At 37.3% G+C, this 25,644-nt stretch overlaps 2 protein-coding genes across 3 annotated transcripts; one reads left to right on the top strand and one right to left on the bottom strand.

Moving 5' to 3' along the window:
* Nucleotides 1-341: 341 nt before the first annotated feature.
* LOC131932736 (uncharacterized) lies at nt 342-16,288 on the top strand. Of its 2 annotated transcripts, none has more exons than XM_059289639.1 (5): nt 342-455; nt 11,006-11,137; nt 12,085-12,174; nt 12,987-13,164; nt 13,768-16,288. In XM_059289639.1, the coding sequence occupies exons 2-5, from the start codon at nt 11,083-11,085 to the stop codon at nt 15,134-15,136; spliced, it is 1,692 nt and encodes a 563-aa protein (XP_059145622.1). In that variant the 5' UTR covers nt 342-455; nt 11,006-11,082; the 3' UTR covers nt 15,137-16,288. The 2 variants fall into 2 exon arrangements, with proteins under 2 accessions (XP_059145622.1, XP_059145621.1); XM_059289638.1 differs by lacking the exon at nt 342-455 and adding an exon at nt 4,496-4,695.
* A 1,197-nt stretch (nt 16,289-17,485) lies between these two features.
* On the bottom strand, nt 17,486-25,122 carry LOC131932735 (uncharacterized). Its single transcript, XM_059289637.1, has 8 exons — nt 24,954-25,122; nt 22,161-22,319; nt 21,507-21,635; nt 21,203-21,294; nt 20,516-20,627; nt 19,532-19,619; nt 19,042-19,154; nt 17,486-18,175 (listed from the first exon to the last, which is right to left on the bottom strand). The coding sequence occupies exons 1-8, from the start codon at nt 25,077-25,079 to the stop codon at nt 18,098-18,100; spliced, it is 897 nt and encodes a 298-aa protein (XP_059145620.1). The 5' UTR covers nt 25,080-25,122; the 3' UTR covers nt 17,486-18,097.
* Nucleotides 25,123-25,644: the final 522 nt, after the last annotated feature.

Raw genomic sequence — 25,644 nt, 5'->3', positions numbered from 1 at the left:
ATACAGAAAGACAGCCATGTATTTAACCAAGCTTATCGCATTTTCCCGAACAATCTGCTAGGTTAGTTGTAAACAGCTTCAATCCATCAATGACTCAGTCTACGAGAGGTGGGGGGGGGGGGGACACACCGTTCCATTACCGTAGATCTACGCTTACAATGTCTTCAATGTTGGGGAGGTGGGGGGGGGGGGGGCACCGTTCCATTACCGTAGATCTACGCTTACAATGTCTCCAATGTTGGGGAGGGGCAGACGGCGACACGGCGACAATCCGGGAGGCGACACGGGCGACAATCCGGGAGGCGACACACAACACAAACACATCGTGTGCTGACCCCGCTTGACTGTCGTGACATTTTATTAGCTGTGTTTTTTTAACACTGCAGTTCAAGGGCGGTGACTCTGATTTACTACATGTGTTTTATGTTTTCATAGCTGTGGTCTTGCCTCTCCGTGTAAGTGCCATCGTTTTGTTAATTAAATTTATTTTAATTAAACATTTTTTAATTAAACATTTACTTTAAAAAAATATGTCGGCTACTACCTCATAACTTGCATGTATAAAGGTGAGGTTTTGTTGGACATTTCTTAGTGACTGGGCCTTTGTGTGTGCGTGTGTGTGTGTTTGGGGGGGGGGGGGGTGTTAGATGAATTGTTAATTAGCCAAATTAACTATTTGAATCTACTGAAGTTACCCACATTACCCACATCTACTTTTAAAATCTATTTGTTGTAGAGGGACAGTGAAAATTCTCCAGTAATTTAATTATTTTTTTTTTTGTTAATAAATTAAATTCATTTTTGTTAAATATTGATATTACACACCATAAAATTAGACTATATCAAACTTTCTTTTTTTTCACGGCCTTTAAATTAAACTTAACCTCATAACGTAAGCTAGATATGCTCTCCGCTTAATCCTGCAATCAGCCTCTCCTAATGTCAGCCTCTCCTAAAGTCAGCCTCTCCTAAAGTCAGCCTCTCCTAAAGTCAGCCTCTCCTAAAATCAGCCTCTCCTAAAGTCAGCCTCTCCTAAAGTCAGCCTCCATTAAAGTCAGCCTCTCCTAAAGTCAGCCTTTATAAGACACCTCACACACATAACTCTTGTCTGTTTCATGTCGACTACCTCCCCTAACCCTCCCCCTTAACCCCCCCGGTAAAAAAAAAAACCTGCAGGTGGGAGGTGCCAAATAAAACACCTGTATGAATGTCCCACGTGACGGTCATGTCACCTCAAACACCGGCCCTCGGTCATCTTTACCTGTGGTCACTTTGTTTGCCGATAGATTAACTTTTCAAAGCCCAGCCCTCCCCCTCCCAAACAAAATACAACATAAAAATTGACTGAGCATTACTTTTTTTAAATGTGACAATTTTTAAGTACCACTTGACAGGGGAGACTATCTTGTTATTACGAATGAATGAATAGCTGGACTTAGCATACAGCTAAACACTTTAATTAGTTTAATTTCTACAAATAAACAATCAGTTGAGTATGCTTCTATAAACACATGTGACATTGTCTATCAGGGATGACTGATATTTAACCACAGTTTTAGCTACGTTTAAAATTATGCTTAGGATTGTATTTGAAATATCGTTATTGGTGATATTTTGAAACTACTGTATGTACATATAAGTATGGGTAGTTTTTTTTTTTTTAAATAATTTACGCCGCTGTTAAAATAATCAGATACGCTGGCCAACACAACCAGTATTGTGTCCACTAATTTGTTTACTAGCTAGTTGTGTAGGTTTTACTTGGGCACCCGACTCTATTTAGGGAAAGTAAAAGCGGGTGAGCTAAGGCTGACTACACTATCCCCCTGTATACCGAGGTTACAAACCAACGCGGGTCATAGATGAGACCCATGTGGCGCATGGGTCATTAACCATGGTGGATCAAAAGTCTCATTTGTTTCAATTATGTGAAGTCAAACAGTGCACTAACACTGCATAGGTGCGTCTTCAGGATTAGTGAAAAGACAGGTCCGCCTTGTCCGGAGTTGTTACCATACTGTATAATTAACATGCTTCCCCAGTGGTATTACACTGTGTGGAATTCAATGCTGATCCTCATAATACATTTTATTTTGTGGAGAGTAGGCCCTACTAGCTTAGTAGCTTAGAGGGAACAGTGGGCTTGACTATTAGTTTATGCTTAAAATGTGAATACGCCTAAGTTGAACATGACTTAGTAAGCACATTTGTTCACTCAAGATAATTGCCCCGGGGCCTACAGAACGTTGAAAAAAAAATTTCATAGGCTGCTGAGGTTAAAATGCTTTTGCCGATGGCAAAGTTTTGTAGAGAAAAATAACCCATTTCGACACCGCCTAATGTACATGTAACATAGACACCTCCATGTTCACTTATGGCCGAGTTCTAGGCGGTATCAAATGGCGAGTTTCGATATTTAAAAAAAAAATGATTTCGACAGTCTTAAAGTCTGCAGGGGCATGTATTATAAGCACTGCAAAGGCCTAGGCCAGGGGTCGGCAACCTTTCGAAGCGGAAGAGCCAAAAGTTACAATTTTCAAAATTTCCCTGGTTTTAAAGAGCCACTAACATTTTTTTTATTACAAGTATTTTATTTTTTGATTAAGATTATTAGTATTTGTGCAAGGAGCTGGAGAGCCGCGTCTTGACATCAAAAGAGCCGCATGCGGCTCGCGAGCCGCAGGTTGCCGACCCCTGGCCTAGGCCTAGTAAATATAATTTTCATATAGATATGTTGGTTCGGGGAGGAAATGCAGTTTTTAGAATTTTCTCTGTGACAAGAACATTACCCGCACTTTATTTTTACTAAATAATCCTGCAAACAAAGGGTTCTTAAAAAAACTACACCTTATAGAAGAGGTCGTCCATAAATGGCATCACACCCCTAGGGGGAGGGGTTCTCACTGTTGTGACGATGTGCGACACTAGTGTGCAGTGTTGGGGGGGGGGGGGGGGTTGCAGAAATTATGACGTCAACGTTTTTTGTATTTTAAAAGCAATATTGACAACTTGATGTGCCAGCTATTTCGCAGTTTCTCAAGACGTTGTTAAGGTTTAAATTATAAAAATGACCAGTATACCTAATTTGGACTCAGCTTCTTTAATATTTTTGAAAGAAATTTTTGTTTAAATAAACAAAAATCGCGGAATGTGGGGTGGATGTTAGCTGAAATGTGTCGTCATTTTTATGGACGATTTTTCTGACTTATGTGTTACTATGTGTGACGATGTATGATGTGAAATTCATCAACAAAAGTATGTTATGGACGGTCCTTTTGTTACAATTTCCTCTACCAATTCAAGTTTTTTATTTCCTGTTTAGCGCTATTCAAATATTCAAACAATACAAAATGGGCAATTTAAAAGTTTGTTTTAAAAAAATTGAGAGTATGAAAAAAAATGATACCACTACCATCTTCCATGAATGTTGAATAGACTATTGTCTGTGGTCAAACGGCCTTATACTTACGTGCAGGTCACAATACGATCTACCACCGTGCAGGTCACTAGCTGTAAAGTAAACTATAGTCCTTATTGTTAATATTGGTTGACAAATAATACAAAGATATGTGTTAGCTAACTCTTGTGTCTTTATACAGTTGGTTGCCTTTGTTTTTCGCCAATTATGTTGTGTGAGCTTGTCGTTGGGAAGGGGGGGGGGTGAATTGTGAAACATGACGTTTTTAAAGTTGTGCCTTTAAAATCGAACATTTATTGTATTACAATAATTTAAAATACAACGTCGTATTCTGTTACTTGATTGTTGTTAGATGGCCTCTTCTTAGTTACAAAAATCGTAGAATGTAAACATGGTCAATTTTTTTTTTACCAAACAAGAATAAACGCAAATAAAAGGTATTAGACTTTTAAGAGTATCCTCTTGATGAATAAAAAAAAGGAAAGCCCGGATTTCTATTAATTAAGGTAATTATGAATTAGGGATAGTAGATCGTGAACCTATATTAAGCGTAAAACGTTATTGCCAGAAGCAAAGACCGAGGTACGTGTCTGCTAGCCAGTTCAGCAGTTTAAAATAATCGTTTAGGTGGGGGCGGGGAGAAGGGGGCGGCGTGAGCGGGGGGGGGGGGTGACACTAAACAAGTTTGGCAAGTACCAGGACATTTAGTATTTGGCAGAGTATCGAGCCAGTGGGGCCCAATATCAACACACAACCTGTTGGAATGTGTTGTAGGTTAACACACACCAGTGAAGAAATGTGTTAAGGCTACACACGTGTTGTGTGTGGGGGAATTCAGACCCCATCGTCTGCCACACACTCCACACATTCCTGCAGACTTGAATTCATGTGTGATATTTTATAGGACGTTGACTTGGTGTTGAACCACACACTGGATTCTTCATTCAATATGGAGTTTACAACAGTTTCGCTATAGGATTTTCTGTTGGATTGAAAAGAATTTCTGTTTATCACTGGATCTAGTTGTATCACGTGGATCTAATTTAAAAAACAAAAAAAAAACAACAACAATAAATTAGCCTGGTGTGTTGGTGACATCTGGTGGTTGAAACTGTTTTGAGCTGAGCTAAGACTGGCGTTTTAAGCTCAGACAACAGAAAACATCACAGCTGTTGTATACAACGATGGTGGTGTTTGGTGGTGTATATTCTAATGGTGTCTGTGGTGTCATGATGTGGTGATACGGATCATGGCGTGTTTTTATTTATTTTGTCAAGGTAAACTTTAGTTCTATTTTGGTCAGGATAAAGTTTTGTTCTGTTTTGGTTAAGGTAAAGCTTAGTTCTATTTTGATGATTTTTTAACTTGCTCTTTTATACTGGTAAACAGCACTTTACGCAGTTTCCTATGCAAAAATGTTACTTCATGTCTGTGGATCTTTATATTGTTGAATATTTAGATAAATAAATGAATGGATACATTGGTGGGTGGATGATTCATGATTGGAGTGATATAATTTAGTATAGACACTCGATGGATACATTGATGGGTGGAGGATTGGAGTGATATAATTTAGTATAGACACTCGATGGATACATTGGTGGGTGGATGATTGGAGTGATATAATTTAGTATAGACGCTCCTGGTGTGAGGACATGAGGATAGGTCAGGGGTCGGCAACCTTTTGAGACGGAAGAGCCAAAAGTTAACATTTACAAAATTTCTTAGCTTTTAAAGAAAGGTTATTTTGTTGAGGATGAATCTCATATATCGTGGTATTAAGTGCAAATGAATTATCTCCCATTTGAAAACTAGTCAAGGGATGTAACGTAGAGTTGAATAGCTAAAATAACAAAAATAAACAAAGACACCTATAAATAATATAATACAGCAGCATAAATGTAGATGAACTATTTATTCAATTAATGAAATATATGGATTATCGAAATTTATAAAAATCATATTATTAAATTAACGACTACTAAAAACAATATAAAAATTATAAACTTAAACGTATTAGCGTTATTTTTAGACATAGTAATACAAATACAATCCATTCCATTCCATATTACTCTGTTGTCGCTTCCTAAGTTTGAAATACTTTGGCTCCCCCTAAAGGGGTAATTATTGAAGTGATAGGCCGTATCTAAATATTCTAATACAGGGGTCGGCAACCTTTTGAGACGGAAGAGCCAAAAGTTACAATTTTCAAAATTTCCCAGATTTTAAAGAGCCACTAACATTTTTATTTTAATATTATATATATATATATATATATATATATATATATATATATATATATATATATATATATATATATATATATATATATATATATATATATATCAATGTATGTAGTATGTAAGTGTGTGTGTGTGTGTCTGTTTGTCTTTTATTCATTACTACACCTTTCATCCGATCGCCATGAAACTTTAGGAAGCTGTTGAGAATACTTATAGGGAGATATTTGCGAAAATAAAATGTCAAATTTGCAAATAGAATAGCGAGTGTTTATTGTTTATATTTATTAAATCGTTAATTACCGAGTGTTGCAGACTAATATTTTTATTAGCTTCAAGAAGAAAATAAAATAATTATTTGTCCATGGAACTGAAGAGCCGCACCTCGACATCAAAAGAGCCGCATGCGGTTCGCGAGCCGCAGGTTGCCGACCCCTGTTCTAATAGAATAAAGAGTATTTATTGATTTTTATTTTATCGTTCATTACCGAGTGTTGCAGAACAATATTTTTATGAGTTTTGAAAATAAAATAAAACAATTATTAACATTTGTGCATGGAGCTGAAGAGCCGCATTTGGACATCAAAAGAGCCGCATGCGGCTCGCGATCCGCAGGTTGCCGACCCATGGGATAGGTAGATCGATTGGATGAACGGTTATACGATGTATGGATGGGGGAATGGGCATATTGTTGGATGAGCGTTTGTTAGGAAAAGTGGATAGTAAAATATAGGGTTGGATGGGTGGTTGGGGGGGGGGGGGTAAATGGGAGCATTTAACGAATAGTTAAATGACTGATGGTTAGATGAATAGACTGACTGAATAAGGTATGCATAACTATATGGATAGATGGGTGGACTAAGTTATTTATAAAGAATTCGATGGGTATAGTATATGAATGATTCTCTAACTAAAAGGTTCATATAGACGTATTACAAATCAAGAAATAAACACAATGAACAGTATGGTAGTATATAGAGACAGGCCAGTGGCGTAGCGAGGTCGGGTGTCACCCGGTGCGGCACTTAATGGTGTCACCCCCCCCCCCCCCCCAGAGGCATAGAGACCCTTCCCAGGGACAAACTTTCAAACTTTCGATTTGCACCCCCCCCCCTCGAGTTTTTCTCTATATATTTTGCTATTTTTTGCCTTGGTGTCACCCCCCTAAATGGTGTCACCCGCTGCGGTCCGCACCCCCCGCCCCCCCCCCCCCTCGCTACGCCCCTGAGACAGGCACAACATTACTAAACACACGTACACGTATTTTTTTTTACTACGTGCCAATGTCGTCGTATTTAATGTACTTTTTCCTCTTGTGGAAATGTAGGACGTTTTTCAATGTTTTTCAATGGAATGCCTACTTAGATCTATATACACATCTAGTACCAAGATCTGCATGCTTGGCGGGTGGATCATAAAACGGGATCTTTGTATTCATAAGCTACACATCAAGCACTGTATATTTATAAGTTACATAATAATATAGTGTTCCGTGTATTCATAAGCTACACATCAAGCACTGTGTATTTATAAGTTACATAATAATATAGTGTTTCATGTATTCATAAGCTACACATCAAGCACTGTGTATTTATAAGTTACACTGAACGCTCTGTGTACTCATATATTACATAATATGTATTCATAAGCTACACGTAACGTTTAATGTATTCATAAGCTACATAGAACTTTCTATGTATTTATAATATAAGCCATACTGAATTTTCTATGTATTCTTTAGCCACATAGAACTTTCTATGTATTCATAAGCTGCACATAAATTCATGTGTATTCATAAATCACATAGAACTTCCTATGTATTCATGAGCCACACAGAACTTCCTATGTATTCATAAGTCACATAGAACGTTCTATGTATATAAGCTAGGACAGGACCTTTGATAAATCGTGACGTCTTTTCGCACGCCTCCGCTGTGCTGTATTAGATAGAGGGAGAGGAGGGGAGGTTGGCTTAGACAGTCTTTTAATGCTTCGTATTCAGTGTAGACTTAGTTTATTTTTAGCTGCGCTTCCTTGATCTAACCGGTTATGTGTTTTAAGGCACGGATTGCAACATTTTCACCGATTTTTACACACTATGTCACCCAATTTTTACCTGTCACAAGGTGTCACTATGTCACCCAATTTTTACCTGTTACAAGGTGTCACAATGCCACCCATAACTTTCTCACCCTTAAGAAAATCTAGTCAAGAGCTAGTAGACAAATTGTAGTTAAAACATCTGTTCTAACACCTCCAACATCACCACTCCACCCCCAACACCAACCCAACCTACATCTAAATTTACCTCCACTACTGCACTACACTCAAACTCCCACCTCACTCACATTTACCACCAACACCACCACATAAGTAACACTACTCTCCCCCTCATCTTTTCCACCACCACTACCATCATCACCGTCACCCAGATAAAACCATCATCTTCATCACCCCCATCATATACCTCCACCTCCACCCACTACTTATACCAGCCTCACCGCAAAAACCTAAAATTACTACCACTATTGTTCGCCACTTCCACCCCACACCATTCTCGCCTTCTCCAACCCTCACGACTACCGGCCCACCCCCACCCACCGCACCGTACCGAGGCCACACCACAACCCCCAATGTCTGCCTCGCACATTCAACTTACCACCTTCGCCACCAACTACCAACTACCAACATATGACGTCATTAAAGATATATCATAGCTCCATTCAACTCCTTCTTACCCGTGCATTAATTTTATGTGCCATTGAACGTGATAGTGTAGATTGAATAGAGTCGGGTTTATATATAGTCATGGCTTGTAATTTAATACACAGAAACCTGTCATAGACGTATAGGCGTACATAAAAACACAAAACCTGTTAAACTGAACATACACGGTTTTACATAGCCCACATAAAGACACACATACATCGCCTTAAAAAGACACTACTTAAACACACATAAATATCCTTTAAAACACACAAATTAAGCACATAGCCACATCATATAGACTAGATAGTCTCTCTCGCTTTCTGTTTTTATTAATGTCATCCCCGATTGCAAGACCTTTACTAACAAAATACGACAACATTCTTAAACTTCGAATATGTTTTTGTCTATCACCAATACCATTAAATTTTATGACTTATTAAGTTTTTTGTCAAAATTTCAATCCAGCGGTAACAACAACGCGGCTGTCGAACTGACATTTCAATCCGTTTTAACATGACTCCTTGACTGACATTTAATGACAGTTTCAATCCGTCTGTTTAACCAAGTGACATTAATGACAGTTCTAATTGATACATTTATCCAGGTAACAAGAGCTAATCTTCAAGCGTTAGACACTTTAGTTTTTTTTTCCTTTAAACGACTGTAATATCGATTTAATCAGGAAGATTAATATTGTCTGTAATTTAACTTTGTTTTATCGTAAATTATTTCCATTCAAGTAAAACGAAACTGCTGGACACTGCTAATGACATCAAATCTTTGCTCAACTGTAGACGTAGGCTCCATGCTTGAAAAATAAATAAATACATAAATTAGTAGACTACTTGATTTTTATTTATTGAAATGAGACGCTATTGATAATGATGTTCCATAACTTAAATTTAATAGACCAAATGTGAACAGCATGAAATTAGGTCACTGTAAAGCCTACGCCCATATAATAATAATAACAGGTATCCCTTAAACAAAGAGTAAAATTTACTTTTTAAAGCAATTTCTTTATCCAGTTAAAATAATACAATAGTAAGGGAAAAGAGGAGAAGGCGGCACTTGAAATTTTCGGGGGACACTGGGGGGGGGGGGGGGGGGTGGGAACAGAAGCAGCCTGGAAGAAACTCTGCACCCAACCGAAAATGCTAAATTGTTGGAGGGTTCGACACTGTTACCTCACCGGGTGACACCCGACCTTGTGACGTCAATGTATTGTGGTTTCTTTTGTAAATAACTGTTTAGTGTACATTATTTTTTCTTTTGTAACTAACTGTTTAGTGTACATCATTTTTTCTGTTGTAACTAACTGTTTAGTGTACACCATTTTTTTCTCTGTTGTAACTGTTTAGTGTACGCCATTTATCAAAGGTCAATGTTATTATTTCGTGTTGGCCTAAAACAGATGACATAGGTCCAAGTGTCGTCATTTGGGTGGGACATGGGCTGGTCCATTCCGAATTTCGCCCCTGCCCATCAAGAACTGTCCCTGTCTCTCATACTTACGTAAACACAGAATAAAACCTTGAAGCTAGATCCTACACTTTGGTTACATTTTCTTACATACTTAAAGCTTTTCCAAACTGCTTTAAAAAATTGTTTGGATAGATCTGGACTATGTACACAGTTTTTATTCTTCTGTGTTCCAAAGTTACGCAATCCTCTCTGTATACTTTCACTGCTAGGTTACTTCCCTTGCTGTCTTTCAATAACAATTTGTGTTTGCCTAACCCACCTACGTTCACCTGCACTAAAAAAAAACTTCGTCTTATGGAAGCAGCCATTTTGAATTTGTAATGAGCTTAGGTCTGTAATTTATGCAGAGCTTTCACATCCATCTTGTACGTCCAACAAGGAATAGCAATTATCGGATAAAATTTACCAATTATGCAAAAAGCCTTGAACTACTCATTTTGTTGAATTAAAAAAAAATCCAGCCTTTTTTAAAACGGTGGGATGGACCTAAACTTTTTAATTTTCAAAATACGTGCAATTTTTTTTAAAGTAACTAAAAGCGTGGTTGAACCCTGAATGTGGGTAGTTTAGTGGGTATCCTGAAAGTTTAGTGGGTACGCTGAAAGTTTAGTGGGGACCCTGAAAGTTTAGTGGGGACCCTGAAAGTTTAGGGGGAACCTTTCAAGTTTAGTGGGGACACTTAAGTGTTGTTGGTGTTTAAATCTTTTAATATAACGCCTTATACAATTTTCACTTTAAATACCTTTAAGCAGATGTTCTTATGTAAATTTACTATAAATGAGCTTTGTATCAAATGTTCATTATCATGTCGTGCCCTACATCCCCCCTGCTCATCATTTCCATAAAATCCCCCCCCCCCCCCCCCCCCCATAAATTTGCTCATTGTTAGACCACCTACGTCTACGTATAGGAGGGAAATCATTCGGGGCCTTCCAGTCTTAGGCTCAACAATCACAACACTTTTCAGAGTGACTTCCCTTTTTTGTTAGAATTAACGTTTTAGCTAGACTTCGCTGCCCTTGCTTTCTGCAACGTAATTCCGTACATTGTAAGGTACATTTTTATTTCCGCTCTTTAAAATCTGGGTAACTTTATGTTTGTTGAATCTATTCAAAATGAAATGTTGACATGTTGTATGATTTGTTTTCAACAGCGGACAGCAGCAGTGGTGGAGAGGGGAGGGCGTGGAATGATGACCCTAACAACAACCCCCACAGGAAGGAAACAAGCATGAATGGCACGCAGCACAGAGTGGACTTGTTGCCCACTGTACCCGAGCAGGCTGGTGAGGGCTTAGGTGTATATTGTGGTATTTTAGTTGGTGATGGTGTGGTTTTAGTTTGGTGATGTTGTGGTCATGGTTTGGTGATGTTGTGGTCTTGTTTGGTGATGTTGTGGTCTTGGTTTGGTGATGTTGTGGTCATGGTTTGGTGATGTTGGTTTGGTGATGTTGTGGTCTTGGTTTGGTGATGTTGTGGTCATGGTTTGGTGATGTTGGTTTGGTGATGTTGTGGTCTTGGTTTGGTGATGTTGTGGTCATGGTTTGGTGATGTTGGTTTGGTGATGTTGTGGTCATGGTTTGTTGATGTTGTGGTCATGGTTTGGTGATGTTGTGGTCATGGTTTGGTGATGTTGTGGTCATGGTTTGGTGATGTTGTGGTCTTGGTTTGGTGATGTTGTGGTCTTTGTTTGGTCCTGTTGGATTGGTGATGTTGTGGTCATAGTTTGGTGATGTTGTGGTCTTGGTTTGGTGATGTTGTGGTCATGGTTTGGTGATGTTGTGGTCATGGTTTGGTGATGTTGTGGTCATGGTTTGGTGTTGTGTTCATTTAATAAATATGTTTCGGTCATGCTTTGGTGCTGGTATGGTGTTGGTTTAAAGAAGATGTTGTGGTCATGAAGAATATAATGTTATCCTGGTTTGTTGTAGATGGTGTTGACATGTTTTAGTGAAGCTGGTGTGGCCATGGTTAAGTGAAGATGTTCTGTTTTATTATAAGTATATAAAGATGTCACACCTTTGTATATATTTTCATGCCACTATGTTTAAAGTAAAGATTTGTTTCTACTTTGATTTTTGTATCAGGCATTAACCATAAAAGATGTCATCTTTTTTGTAAAACTATTTTTATCTGCCATGCCATATTGTCGCACATAGTCACAAAAAGCCAAAACAAGACGTGTATTTCTACCTACACCACTGAATGTATTTTAAAATGTGATTCTCCTCAGCCATTGGGTACCTTCATTTATCCTTTGAGTACAACAAAACAGATTTGAGGATCAGGGTGTGGCAAGTCAGTGACCTGTTGTTACCTCCCCGTGAGTAGTCTCCAATCTACTTGTTGTTTCCATTTCATAAGTAGTCTCCCATTTATCATGTTGTAAGTAGTCTCCCATTCATCTATTGTTACCATCTTATGAGTAGTCTCCCATTTACCTGTTGTTACCATCTTATGAGTAGTCTCCCATTTACCTGTTGTTACCACCTTATGAGTAGTCTCCCATTTACCTGTTGTTACCACCTTATGAGTAGTCTCCCATTTACCTGTTGTTACCATCTTATGAGTAGTCTCCCATTTACCTGTTGTTACCACCTTATGAGTAGTCTCCCATTTACCTGTTGTTACCATCTTATGAGTAGTCTCCCATTTACCTGTTGTTACCACCTTATGAGTAGTCTCCCATTTACCTGTTGTTACCATCTTATAATTAGCCTCCAGTATTTGATATACTTAAATAAATCACGTATCTCAAAAAAAGATTGATTTAAAGAAAAGTAAAGTTAATTTTTGGTGTGTAAAATGGGTGTAAGTGGTGATCTATAAAATTATTTGACACACATAGGGGTAGGTTCTAAGTAGCATTGTAGAGGTGAATGGTTAAGAAATATGACGTTTTTATGACACATAAAAAAATTATTTTAGAGTGGAGAATTAAAAATAGTGCAGACTGGAGGGGGGCGGAAGGGGGGGGGGGGGGGTAACTTTTGTAAATATAAGGGTTGAAGGTAACAACATGCTTACATTTTTTTTAAAATTATGTCAAAATATCCACAACAAAGATTGTGTGTCAAATAAATTTGGTCATTTCAGAGCTTGATTAATAAAAAAAATCCTCTTAATATTCAACAGCTCAAACCTCCATGATTGAATCAATCTATGTCAAAAGTTACCTGATACCAGATGCTCAAAAAAAGACCAATAGGCAAACAGAAGAGGTCAAAGTTGAACCCGCCAACAAAGATAGCAACATAAACTCTCATGCACCAGAAAATGGCATCCAGTATATTTTCACATCATCGTCTTTCAGGTGGGTGAAATGAGTTTGTCTGCTGAAATAATAAGATAGCTACCTCAGTGGCGTAGCGAGGTCGGGTGTCACCCAGTGCGGCACTTAATGGTGTCACCCCCCAGAGGCGTTGCGACCCTTCCCGGGGACAAACTTTCAAACTTTCGATTTGCACCCCCCCCCCCCCTCAAGTTTTTCTCTCTATATTTTGCTATTTTTTGCCTTGGTGTCACCCCCCTAAATGGTGTCACCCGGTGCGGTTCGCACCCCCCGGCCCCCCTCGCTACGCCCCTGAGCTACCTTGATTAGATAAATTAATTAGATATGTGTGTTAAACATAGAATGTATTTGAAGTGAATCAACTAGGGTATTAATGTTATTTTTAGTAAACTCAGAATTCTTTTGTAATAATTGTGCTCGGTTACCCTTATAAAATCTGTCTGTTCATTTTTAGCTTTGACACACATTAAATCTACCTGTTTATTTTTAGATTTGACACACCTGTTATCTACCTGTTTATTTTTAGATTTGACAAAATCTACCTGTTTATTTTTAGATTTGACACACCTCTAATCTGTTTATTTTTAGATTTGACACACCTCTAATCTACCTGTTTATTTTTAGATTTGACACACCTCTAATCTACCTCGGAGTCACCCAAGACATCATAGACCAGCGCAGCCTGCAGCTTGAGGTGTGCATGACACAGAAACGCACACACAAAACCTTCCTGATGGCCATGGTCCACCTGCCCTTGAGCACCGCTGTCCGCAGACCTCTCCGGGAGAAATACTCGCTCATCCCCTGCATGAACCACACCATACCCAACAGCATGCGGGTCTACAGTGCTCGGGATTTGATGCTACAGAACTCCTCATCTATGTCCTGGCTTAACAAGGCATTGTCCAGATCAAATTCAATTCAGATAACAAACGGGTCTTCGACAGATAACCAAGATAATGAGGATATAGATAACTTGATTCGTAGGTTTGCGTCCGTATCTTCAGATGATTCTGATGGTTGTGATGACGGTGTTGGTAGCAGCATTGGCGTCAAGTCCAGCCTTGGAAGAAGCTTCACCTCAGTGAATGCTGATGAAGCTTCAGCATCATCTGATGAGGATGGTTCATCTGGACGCATGCGCACATCCAGCAGCAACTCCACGCCTGAACACCCTCAAAATGCTGTCAAAAAGAAAATTATCCCTAACGAGTTGTTGGATAAAACATCAAGTTCAGACGGCGAGACGACAGAATTTCAGCGCGTGCCGTATATCAGACAGGTGAGCGGTAAGTTCACGGTCATACGAGTGGATGAACCTCTCACTGAAGGTGGTGACACCCCATCAAGTCCTAAAACACCCACAGAAACCTTGGCCAATCAGGACACAAAACCTGAAACCTTGGTCACCCCTAGTGGTAAGAAAAAAATAATCCCAAATGAATTTTTCTCAAAAAAATTGAAAAATTCAGAAAAAGCTGAAGAAATTATAAATAACTCTACAGAAACAAAATCTGAATCTCATGAAAAATCTGACATAGAACAACACACAGTTCTGAGTTCAAATTTAAAACCTCAGGACAACACAGGATATGCAAGGAGTAAAAGTGAAAGTACAGATGAACCTGAGCTCTCCAGATTAAGAGTTTACAGCAACTCTGAAGCTTCATCAGAGGTGGGGTCAACGCCTGGCTCTCGTCCAGAGACCCCCGTCTGGGACTTCTACGACTTTACTGACGACACCGATAGCAAGGCAGACGCTCCGGTGCCAGAAGATGATGCAGCTAAAGCCCTGGGCACTCTGCAGGCCAGTCTGCTGAAGCTGAGCAGGAATCCACAGGTGCTGGATACTTGCAGAGTTGTGGGTCCTGTCCTACCCACAGTAATGCTGGATGACTTTGAATTGGATGAAGATAATGAAGAAGTGGACGCTAGTGATATTCAGAATCTCAAGGAGAATATGGAAGAGACAAATGTTCAGAGTGAAATTTAAGATGATTGTTTATAATATGTTTACAGTCAATATTTAAGATAAACAAACTGTAAAATATGCTAATCCATAATATGATTGAGTCATGTAACATTTATGTCTATAGTCATACATTTTTAATTAAATATCGTTTATTTTTTAGATATAACTTGTTAAATGTGTTAAACCCATAATATAACAGATTTAAAATATAAAGTGTGTAAAGTGGCATTTTAAATATTAAATCTTGATAAATTTTTAAAGTTGGAATTTTTTTTAATCTACAGATATTCTATTGTATAAAATTTTATAAATATTTTGTATAAAAGTAAAAACATACTTGTTATTTAAACTAATTATTAAACTGTTAAATTTATAATTTAAAATAATTAGTCAATTCTTGCTGTAAATTGGTCTTTTTCCCCAAGTTTTCAATCGTTTCAAGTTGATTACTATAGACTAGTGTACAATTAATTTGAAAACATAAACCATGCAAACTTTTATTATAACAAAAAAGTTCTGTATTATTATATAAATACCTCAGTAGTTTTAACAATAACTTTTCAGTTGATAATTGCAAAAAATTATTACTTAAGAACTTTTTCTAACCTCATTAAAATGTATGTTCTTAAGGAAATATGTCTTTAAACCTTGACGTGAAATGAAAGAAACCTCTATAAATCCTATTGAAGCAGAGAAAACAGTTGTTTTTTTGTTAATGGAATGCTAATATGTATGCTATGCTTTTCATGCTGCATCTTCCATTGTTTTAAACTAAATTCAAGTGGACCAAAAGGTCAACAGTTTGAATTTTCTACTGCTAAGGTCACATGAAGATGGCTCATGCTTACAAAGTTAACCCCAACCTATTAAATACATTCCATCATTGGTAAAGCAAATACTTCTGTATTCAATGTAAACATTGCTGAAATGGCAAAATGTTACAAAAAAGAATTAATAACCCCTTAAATTGAAACTTCATCAGATAAACTTAGTGCCTTTACCATTAAAAAAAGATTAAGGTGGTAAATCTTCAACCAGTTTTAACTTTTTAAATTGAGAAAGATAAGAATAAAAAATTGTCTGGTGAAAATTAGGTTGTTGAAATCAGTAATCAGATTCTGTTGTAAATACATACAATTTTCTGCAATGTTTAAATAAAACATGTATACTTGTGATACTTTTGAAAAGTAATTGTTTTCTATGTGTTACTTTAAATAAAGCCTCAAAAGAGGGCATACAGTTTGATGCTAATGTTTTAACAAAGGTCAAACATGACCTGCTAGTTAGGTCAGACTCTGGGCGTAGACTGAGGATAGTACAGAAGCATGGTTGGTGTGGTTGGTGCAGGCCACACTATGGCTAGGTACACACCATGGCTCAACTGGGACCACACCATGGCTCAACTGGGACCACACCATGGCTAGGAACACACCATGGCTCAACTGAGACCACACCATGGCTCAACTGGGACCACACCATGGCTAGGAACACACCATGGCTCAACTGAGACCACACCATGGCTCAACGGGGACCACACCATGGCTCAACTGGGACCACACCATGGCTCAACTGAGACCACACCATGGCTCAACTGAGACCACACCATGGCTCAACTGAGACCACACCATGGCTCAACTGAGAGCACACCATGGCTCAACTGAGACCACACCATGGCTCAACTGAGACCACACCATGGCTCAACTGAGACCACACCATGGCTCAGCTCAGGTCACAAAATGGTTAAAACAAGACAATAGATCAGGCTAACACATGGAAACAATGTGATCAATTAGTTTTTTCATTTAGGCAACTATTACTTTCAAATTTGCCAAGAACAATTATTTTAATGCACAACACAGTAATTTGTCAAAGATAACTACTTAACTATGTTTTATATTCTAAAACAACAAGAATTTTCATCTTCTTTGTACGTATAGCAACATGCTAAACTATTGCAACAGTTATAAAATCTGCTGCTCTTACCAATACTTAACATTAGGTTTTTAAATGCAGTGTTAAAATTATTTTCTAGAATATCAGTATTTTGGTGACACCATGGAAAAAATACCCTAGTCGTACCACAAAGCTAGTTGTTGTGGTATCTCTTATAATACAGAAGTAACTAAAATAAAATGTTAACGAATATATAACCCAATTTTTTTTAGTTACCCTTGTGTAAGGTGTCATTAGATAATGAGTTATATGTAATCTTTAAGGGTTGGGTTAGTCTAATTCACACCTACAACTAATATGAAGGCTGCAAGATGCAACAGACTGTTGAAATAATTCCAACAAAAACTAAATATAATTTTTAATATAAACATGATGGAAACACAGATTATTGCACAATAGTTTTAATTGCATTTAAAAAAAAAAAAGGTTGGTTACAATAGAAAAGAATCATTAATGATAAATATAAAGTCCAGTTGATGCAGATTCTGTACAAAGTTTTATGGGTGTGTACATTAACAAAGAAATGTCATTTAACTTAGAAAACAAAAACAAAATGCTTTCCATATCTTTTTAAATTAATTAAATTGTGAGCGGATGTTTAAAGTAAAAAACATGGAATGAAAAGATAAGGAACAGTGTGGAGAGCAGTATAAACAAATGATTATTATACAAACAAAATAAATTAAGCAGTCTAATTTGTATTTTACATTCTAAAAAATAAGTTATCAAATACCATTCATTGCTTTAAAAAACTCTAAAAGTTTTTTTATTTACATTTATCCAACCAAAATCTTATAAACAACACAATACTCTACTATAATTTGACGCAAAATCTTGGTTCAAGGCACCTATCTGCCTACTTGACTAGAAATTTGAATGTTCAGATTCTGACTACAAATTCTTTCCTTTTATTGACATTATTAAACTCAACACTTCGCTTCAATTTGGAACACAAAATATTGATCCATTGTTCAATATGTCACTAGATAGTCCAGACTTGTCAGATATTTTATGTAGGCTACAGACAGTTCACAACTTTCTCTCAAAAGGATCACCTCCCAGTAGATGTTGCAGTGGATTGGATATGTCATGGATTACTCTAGAAGCCTGGGAAGATTTTTTTTTTATTTGAATTTGTCAAATAATTAAACTTTAAAAAGGTAAAGCTTAACAATAACTAAAATTCATCAATTACAAGAATCATGTAGTGCAGGGGTCGGCAAAGTTACAATTTTCAAAATTTCCTAGCTTTTAAAGAGCCACTAACATTTTTATTTTAATATTATGATCTTTGATTAGGATTAGGTATATATATATATATATATATATATATATATATATATATATATATATATATATATATATATATATATATATATATATATATATATATATATATATCAATGTATGTAGTATGTAAGTGTGTGTGTGTCTGTTTGTCTTTTATTCATTACTACACCTTTCATCCGATCGCCATGAAACTTTAGGAAGCTGTTGATAATACTCATGGGGAGATATTTGCGAAAATAAAATGTCAAATTCGCAAATAGAATAGCGAGTGTTTATTGTTTATATTTATTATTATATCGTTCATTACCGAGTGTTGCAGACTAATATTTTTGTTAGTTTCAAGAAGAAAATAAAATAATTATTAATATTTGTCCATGGAACTGAAGAGCCGCATTGCCAACCCTTGATGTAGTGGTTTTTGGTAAACAGAAAGCTAGAAAACTTTTTTACTAAAAAGCACAGAAAAATTACTCTCAAGAAAGTACATAAATTTACAATTATATTAAAATAAAATAATAACATTAAAGAAACGGTTAGTGTTTAAAGGAAGGACAAAATCATCAGAGATTAATTCAAAGTTTCAAATTTCATTTGCATTAACAAAAAAAAAAACATAACTAGTTTTAAACTAATGAAAAATATGAGTATACATTAAGAAAACAACAATAGCTAATGATACTTACATGTTTCATGTCAGTAGCAAGGAACCTGAGGTAACAACCTTCGATTGTCTCCCCTGACACAGTGTATTTAGTTTCACTAATGCTCACAACACAGTCACGGTTTATTTGTTCACCTAAGTATTCAAACAAAAACAAAAAAGAGGAATTGATAATTTTAAATTTAACTTTAAAATTGTGTTTCTCTAAAAATTAAAACATATAACGTGATACATTTTCAAAGAGAAAAAAAATTGTTTGTCACTAATAAATACTAAACTCTTAAATATTATTTACAAATATAATTTTGAACAGTGTCTCTTAAATATTAAATATCCATTAAAATATAATCTTTATAATAATTACATCTCTTAGTTACACAAAACATTATCAGCTTTTGTAACTAGATGGCTAATGTTAGGTATAAAATAGTTTTCAGTGACAGAATATCTTTCCATTATGAAATATTTATTAACTTTGAGAAATTGAGCAATTAAAAAAAAAATTTAAATACCTAAGTCTCGTTTTCTTCCATAAATGTTAATTAAACTTTCAACCAGGAAACTCAGTCCTTCACCCAAAATAATACATGTGCCATACACCTGGGGATGAATAAAGGTTCAACTTAATAAGTAGCTTAGGATCACATATGTAAACCAGTTCAAATATTATAACACTCAGATAAGAATATTTCAACGTTTCTCAAAAAAATTATTTTGTTTTTGGGATTGTTTTTAGCTTTTATCAATGAGATGAAAGATTTTCAATAGCTTTTATAATTGAGATGAAAGATTTTCAATAATTTAATACTTGTCCATTAAAAGTTCATTAAAGATGAAAGGGAGTAAAACTGTTTCTGTGACTGTTGTATAAATTTAATTTTAAATAATCTGCTGCAAAATATAACTTTATTAACGTGGCAATATAATATATTATTATGTGTTGAAATACATAAAAATTTTATATATATTGCCATAAAATATAATTTTATGTAGGTTCCTGCAAAATATTATTTATATTTAATATATTACTGTATTTAATATAATTTCATAAATGTCACAATAAAATAAAATATAATTCTATTTAGACCTTTGTCACACTAAAATATAATTTCATATAGGTCCCAAAAATGTAATTTTATGCGTGCCCAAATAAAGTAAGCCTACCATTTCATAGTTGACCCAATATAAATATAATTTCAAATAGGTCCCAAAAAAGTACAATTCCATAGTTGTCCAAATAAAAATATAATTTCAAATAGGTCCCAAAAAAGTACTATTCCATAGTTGTCCAAATAAAAATATAATTTCAAATAGGTCCCAAAAAAGTACTATTCCATAGTTGTCCAAACAAAAATATAATTTCAAATAGGTCCCAAAACAGTACCATTTTGTAGCTGTCCCAATAAAAATCTAACTTGATATAGATCTGGCAAAAGTAACTGAGTAAATCCATGTGAATCAGTTGTGTGAACAAGTAAAATAACAACAGAAGATACCTGGAAATTCTCCATGGCCTGAGCAACTGTTTTGATAGGTGTGTCTTCAAGGTCAGTGCTATCTCTGACTATCAACTCCTCCCCCACATAGATTTCAGTGCAGTTGTTAAACCTAATTTAATGTAGATTGTCATAGACTTAATTGCAGTTGTTAAACCTAATTTAATTTAGATTGTCATAGTCATAGATTTTCAGTACTATTGTTAAACCTAATTTTAGTTAGATTGTTATAGAATTTCATTATGATTGCTATACCTGACTTTATAAAAATTTTAATAGGATTTTACAGCATCTTAGAAGAAATACAATGTTAAAGTTTATCAAGTTTAAAACTGCATAGACTACAAAGTTATTATTATAATATGTTTGCATATTTAAGTAAATATGCTTCAGAAGATTTCATCTTTCTAAAGTTTCTCCCATTTTAAAAAACTTACTTTACTGTTATAGCCTACCACTTACAAATATTTAACTTAAAAAATATTTCAATAAATAACAATCATGTAATGGTGGGACCAAGTTAAAGATGTTAAAATAAATAGAATGGAGGTTGTGTGTTTGGTATGAGTGATCTGTGTAGTTCTGTTTCATATGAGTGATCTGTGTAGTTCTGTTTCATATGTGTGATCTGTGTAGTTCTGTAAGGTGTTTAGTTTAAAATATTGCTGTGTGTTGCTGCATGTTTACCTTTTGAAGCACCAGAATTCCTCCAGGGCCTGTCTCCCACCCAACATCCAGTCCAAGAAAACCAGGCTAGATGTGGATGTCATGTGGATCACCTGGTTGAAAGAGAAAGATCATCAGATCAATGGGATAAACACTCACTTATTGAGGTGCTGGGTGACACTCAATAGGTGAACAGAAAGTTACTTATGTATACAGCCCTGGATTAAATATAGGCCACTGATACACAAGAATAGAGGCTCTCTGTCTTTCTAAGTAAATATATGTAGCATATATATATATATATATATATATACACAATACCAACCTGTTTCTGGCAGAAGTTGGCATCCCTGTAGCAGACGGTTGGGTCAGGTAAGACACACAGCAGAGCTGACTCACCCAGGCTGTAGTTGAAGTTCTGGACCGTCTCGTGGCTCATGTTGCAGTGGTACACCTGGGCACAGGTCAAAGGTCAGGTGTTAAAACAAGCAACAGTAGAAAGGTATGAAACATGGGTGGGTGGGGGACGATAGGCGCTAAGTTTAGGGGTAAAGGGAGTTCAACTCTAGACTCAGAGCAGCTGGACAATGTCCACCCATCTTCCCCCCTCCCATCCACATCTCTGAGGTCTATGAGAACTTCTTATGCTGGGTGAACTTTGGTAAGCTAGCACGACACCAACTGGCATCAGAACATGACTGGCACCAGAACAGTAGACTACAGTACTTATGCCCACCTGTAAAAAAAAAACCATTACATTTCCCACCTATATAGAACAGTACTTTAGCCCACCTGTAAAAACTACCTACATTAGCCCACCTGTAAAAACTACCTACATTAGCCCACCTGTAAAAACTACCTACATTAGCCCACCTGTAAAAACTACCTACATTAGCCCACCTGTAAAAAACTACCTACATTTGCCCACCTGTAAAAACTACCTACATTAGCCCACCTGTACCAGCACCAGCTGACCTACCTTGGTTGACTCCTGGCTGCAGACCACCGCCGCACACCCCGCCCCAACCTTGATGGTGGCCGTGATCTTGTCCCCTCCCACCAGCCCTCCCCCGTAGGTCATGGGATAGATCCACTTACAGGGGCCAGGTGTGGCGTGCTCAGGTACCAGGAAACGGAACTGTAGAACACACACAGGTGCATGGTAAAATTAGTTCTGTAGGCCTATCAGTAGTATGTCTGGTTAATCAACGTTGTTGCAACGTTCGATTTAGATTAGTTGTTACGGGCCAGTTGTAGGTTAGTTTAGAATAGGTTAGAATAGTCTAGAACTAGGGGAGAGTGCCTGTGTTAGTGGAGTTCACCTAACTGTGTAGTTACACTTGTGTGTTTATGTCTTGTAATCCCAAGGTCGAATGCGGGTATAAAAGGGGGAGTGAACGATTGTGTGGGGGGAGTCAGCGGGTTAGTAGCGGTTAGGACGAGGGCTGTTCTGGTACGCTTGAATGCATTGAGACGAATAAAAGGAGTGAAGTTCTACAGGAAGTGTTGTTGTTGATTTGAAATGAACACAGAACGTAACAACTGGTGGCCAGTATAAATCAAGTAGAAGCATAAACTTGATGCTGTCCTGTCGTTTGCCTGATGCTGTCCTGATGTTTGCCTGATGCTGTCCTGTCGTTTGCCTGATGCTGTCGTTTGCCTGATGCTGTCCTGATGTTGCCGGTTGCTGTCCTGATGTTTGCCGGTTGCTGTCCTGATGTTTGCCGGTTGCTGTCCTGATGTTTGCCGGTTGCTGTCCTGATGTTTGACGGTTGCTGTCCTGATGTTTGCCGGTTGCTGTCCTGATGTTTGCCGGTTGCTGTCCTGATGTTTGCCGGTTGCTGTCCTGATGTTTGCCGGTTGCTGTCCTGACGTTTGCCGGTTGCTGTCCTGACGTTTGTTGGATGCTGTCCTGACGTTTGTTGGATGCTGTCCTGACGTTTGCCGGATGCTGTGGGGATGCCATTAGCCCGACGCTATAGCTGTTTGACAGAGTATGTAACAACATCGACTGTGAGCTGCAAAGTTTTGTGATGTAAAATGTTTGAGATATGAGTAGGAGTCGTAAACCAGTGTAGCCATAGAGCGCACAGGGTAGACTCAAATTTTTGTGATGTAGAATGGTTGAGATATGGGTAGGAGTCATAAACCAGTGTAGCCATAGAGCGCAGGTTGACTCAAATTTTTTGTGATGTAGAATGGTTGAGATATAGGTAGGAGTCATAAACCAGTGTAGCCATAGAGCGCAGGTTGACTCAAATTTTTTGTGATGTAGAATGTTTGAGATATGAGTAGGAGTCATAAACCAGTGTAGCCATAGAGCGCAGGTTGACTCAAATTTTTTAGTGATGTAGAAAGGTTGAGATATGAATAGGAGTCATAAACCAGTGTAGCCATAGAGCGCAGGTTGACTCAAATTTTTTAGTGATGTAGAATGGTTGAGATATGAATAGGAGTCATAAACCAGTGTAGCCATAGAGCGCAGGTTGACTCAAATTTTTTGTGATGTAGAGTGGTTGAGATATAGGTAGGAGTCGTAAACCAGTGTAGCCATAGAGCGCAGGTTGACTCAAATTTTTTGTGATGTGGAATGGTTGAGATATGGGTAGGAGTCGTAAACCAGTGTAGCCAGAGAGCGCACAGGGTAGACTCAAAAAAATTTTGGTCTGGAAAGTTCTTAGATTCGGTACGATGCAACTGGGTGTGTATGATTTTTTGTTTGTTTGTTAGTTACACGGATGATTTGTGCTAGCTCGAAATTGTAGCAGTTCTGTATGTTGTCATTATGTATTTCATTGTATATACAATCTGTCATATACATTCTACGGAATGTATATTTTTAACTTGTCTACTAGTGGATGTGTATGAAAGGCTTTGTGTTTTTTATTTAGCTAGGATTTGTTAGTCAGTATTTGTAGTTATTACTACAAATACTTAGGTGGGGGGTAGTGTTACGGGCCAGTTGTAGGTTAGTTTAGAATAGGTTAGAATAGTCTAGAACTAGGGGAGAGTGCCTGTGTTAGTGGAGTTCACCTAACTGTGTAGTTACACTTGTGTGTTTATGTCTTGTAATCCCAAGGTCGAATGCGGGTATAAAAGGGGGAGTGAACGATTGTGTGGGGGGAGTCAGCGGGTTAGTAGCGGTTAGGACGAGGGCTGTTCTGGTACGCTTGAATGCATTGAGACGAATAAAAGGAGTGAAGTTCTACAGGAAGTGTTGTTGTTGATTTGAAATGAACACAGAACGTAACATTAGTGTCAGGAAAAATTTGAGATATTATACCTTAAGCTGGTGAGAAAATGTAGGGGAGGGGTGAGGAAGATGATTGGAGTGGGGGGATGGGGGAGATTCGTTTGCAGGGGATGTTATCTTTACTTTATGGCCTGCAGCTTAACAACAAGTACAGAACGGATCAATCCTAACAAAGGACATATTCGTATAGTGGGTACATTCTAAAAGCGAAATTTTAACATTGCATTCCCATTCCTGCGGAAATCCTTACAATCTTGATATTCTTACACTGCATTCTTACACTGGGTAAATTCTAATAAGGGACACATACATTTATGTGAACTCTACAGCACTGAATAAATCCTTAAAAATGTACACATTCTTACATTGGATAAATCATAAAACTATGCATTCTTATATTGGATAAATCCTAAAAAAATGTATGTATTCTTACATGGATAACTCCTAAAAATTGAAGTATTCTTATAATTATTGATACAAATTCTAGCAAAGTGCACTATTTTGGATCGAACAACGTACCGGATATGAATGTTTGATGGTCATCACTTCCGACTTATAAAACGGGATTTTGTCGTCTGTTCTCCGCCTCACAGCCTCGAGTTCAATGTATCCCTCCCCCACACTGGCCGCTCGTTGGGACTCCATCTTGTCACAACTTTTCTTTTGGTAGTTCTTTCAACTTTTGTTTTGGTAGTTCTTTCAACTTTTGGATTTTAGAACTTTTGTTCTGAACTTTTGTCTCTGGTAACTTTTGTTATGAACTTTTGTCTCTGGTAACTTTTATTCTAAACTTTATTCCACTAAACCACGAAATGCTGGCCGTCAAAGTCTTCCACTTAATATTCAGTGAATATATAGATCTAGGCCTAGTATCTGCAGGCCTCTGTACTACTTTACTGTAATTTATCGATTGCAGTAGTACGCTCACAATGTGTTTTCCTGCTGTGTATTCTGTGACGTCAATTTGGGCAGTCTAAAGAATTGAATAAAATTCGATGCTTAGATCTATAGGTCAACAATTGGAGGTCGACACTTAGGGATCGTCCATAAGAGACGCCTTACACATGGGGAGTTGGGGCGGGCTACAGGACACTACCCCCCCCCCCCCGGAAATTACCCCCACCCCCATATTTCCCCCCGGAGCAATTACCCCCCTGTCAATTACCCCCCTCCCCCTCCAAGGAATTCCCCCCCCCCTCTCAAGTTAGAA

The sequence above is a fragment of the Physella acuta genome, unplaced genomic scaffold (genome assembly GCF_028476545.2).
Source record: "Physella acuta isolate Inbredline_101_S28 unplaced genomic scaffold, ASM2847654v3 ptg002267l, whole genome shotgun sequence".
Taxonomy (NCBI): Eukaryota; Metazoa; Mollusca; class Gastropoda; family Physidae; genus Physella; species Physella acuta.
Note: the sequence above shows the minus strand (reverse complement) of the source record. Positions and strands in the feature narration are given on the sequence as shown.

What these genes read in the sequence shown, in the direction of transcription:
- LOC131932736 (XM_059289638.1), top strand. Translation starts at nt 4,668, where the DNA reads ATGGCGTGTTTTTATTTATTTTGTCAAG. An exon ending in CACTGTACCCGAGCAGGCTG is followed by an intron (nt 11,138 to 12,084) that starts GTGAGGGCTTAG and finishes GATTCTCCTCAG; the next exon opens with CCATTGGGTACCTTCATTTA. An exon ending in TGACCTGTTGTTACCTCCCC is followed by an intron (nt 12,175 to 12,986) that starts GTGAGTAGTCTC and finishes AATATTCAACAG; the next exon opens with CTCAAACCTCCATGATTGAA.
- LOC131932735 (XM_059289637.1), bottom strand. Translation starts at nt 25,079, where the DNA reads ATGGAGTCCCAACGAGCGGCCAGTGTGGGGGAGGGATACATTGAACTC. An exon ending in CCATCAAACATTCATATCCG is followed by an intron (nt 22,320 to 24,953) that starts GTACGTTGTTCG and finishes TGTGTTCTACAG; the next exon opens with TTCCGTTTCCTGGTACCTGA. An exon ending in GCAGCCAGGAGTCAACCAAG is followed by an intron (nt 21,636 to 22,160) that starts GTAGGTCAGCTG and finishes ACCTGTGCCCAG; the next exon opens with GTGTACCACTGCAACATGAG.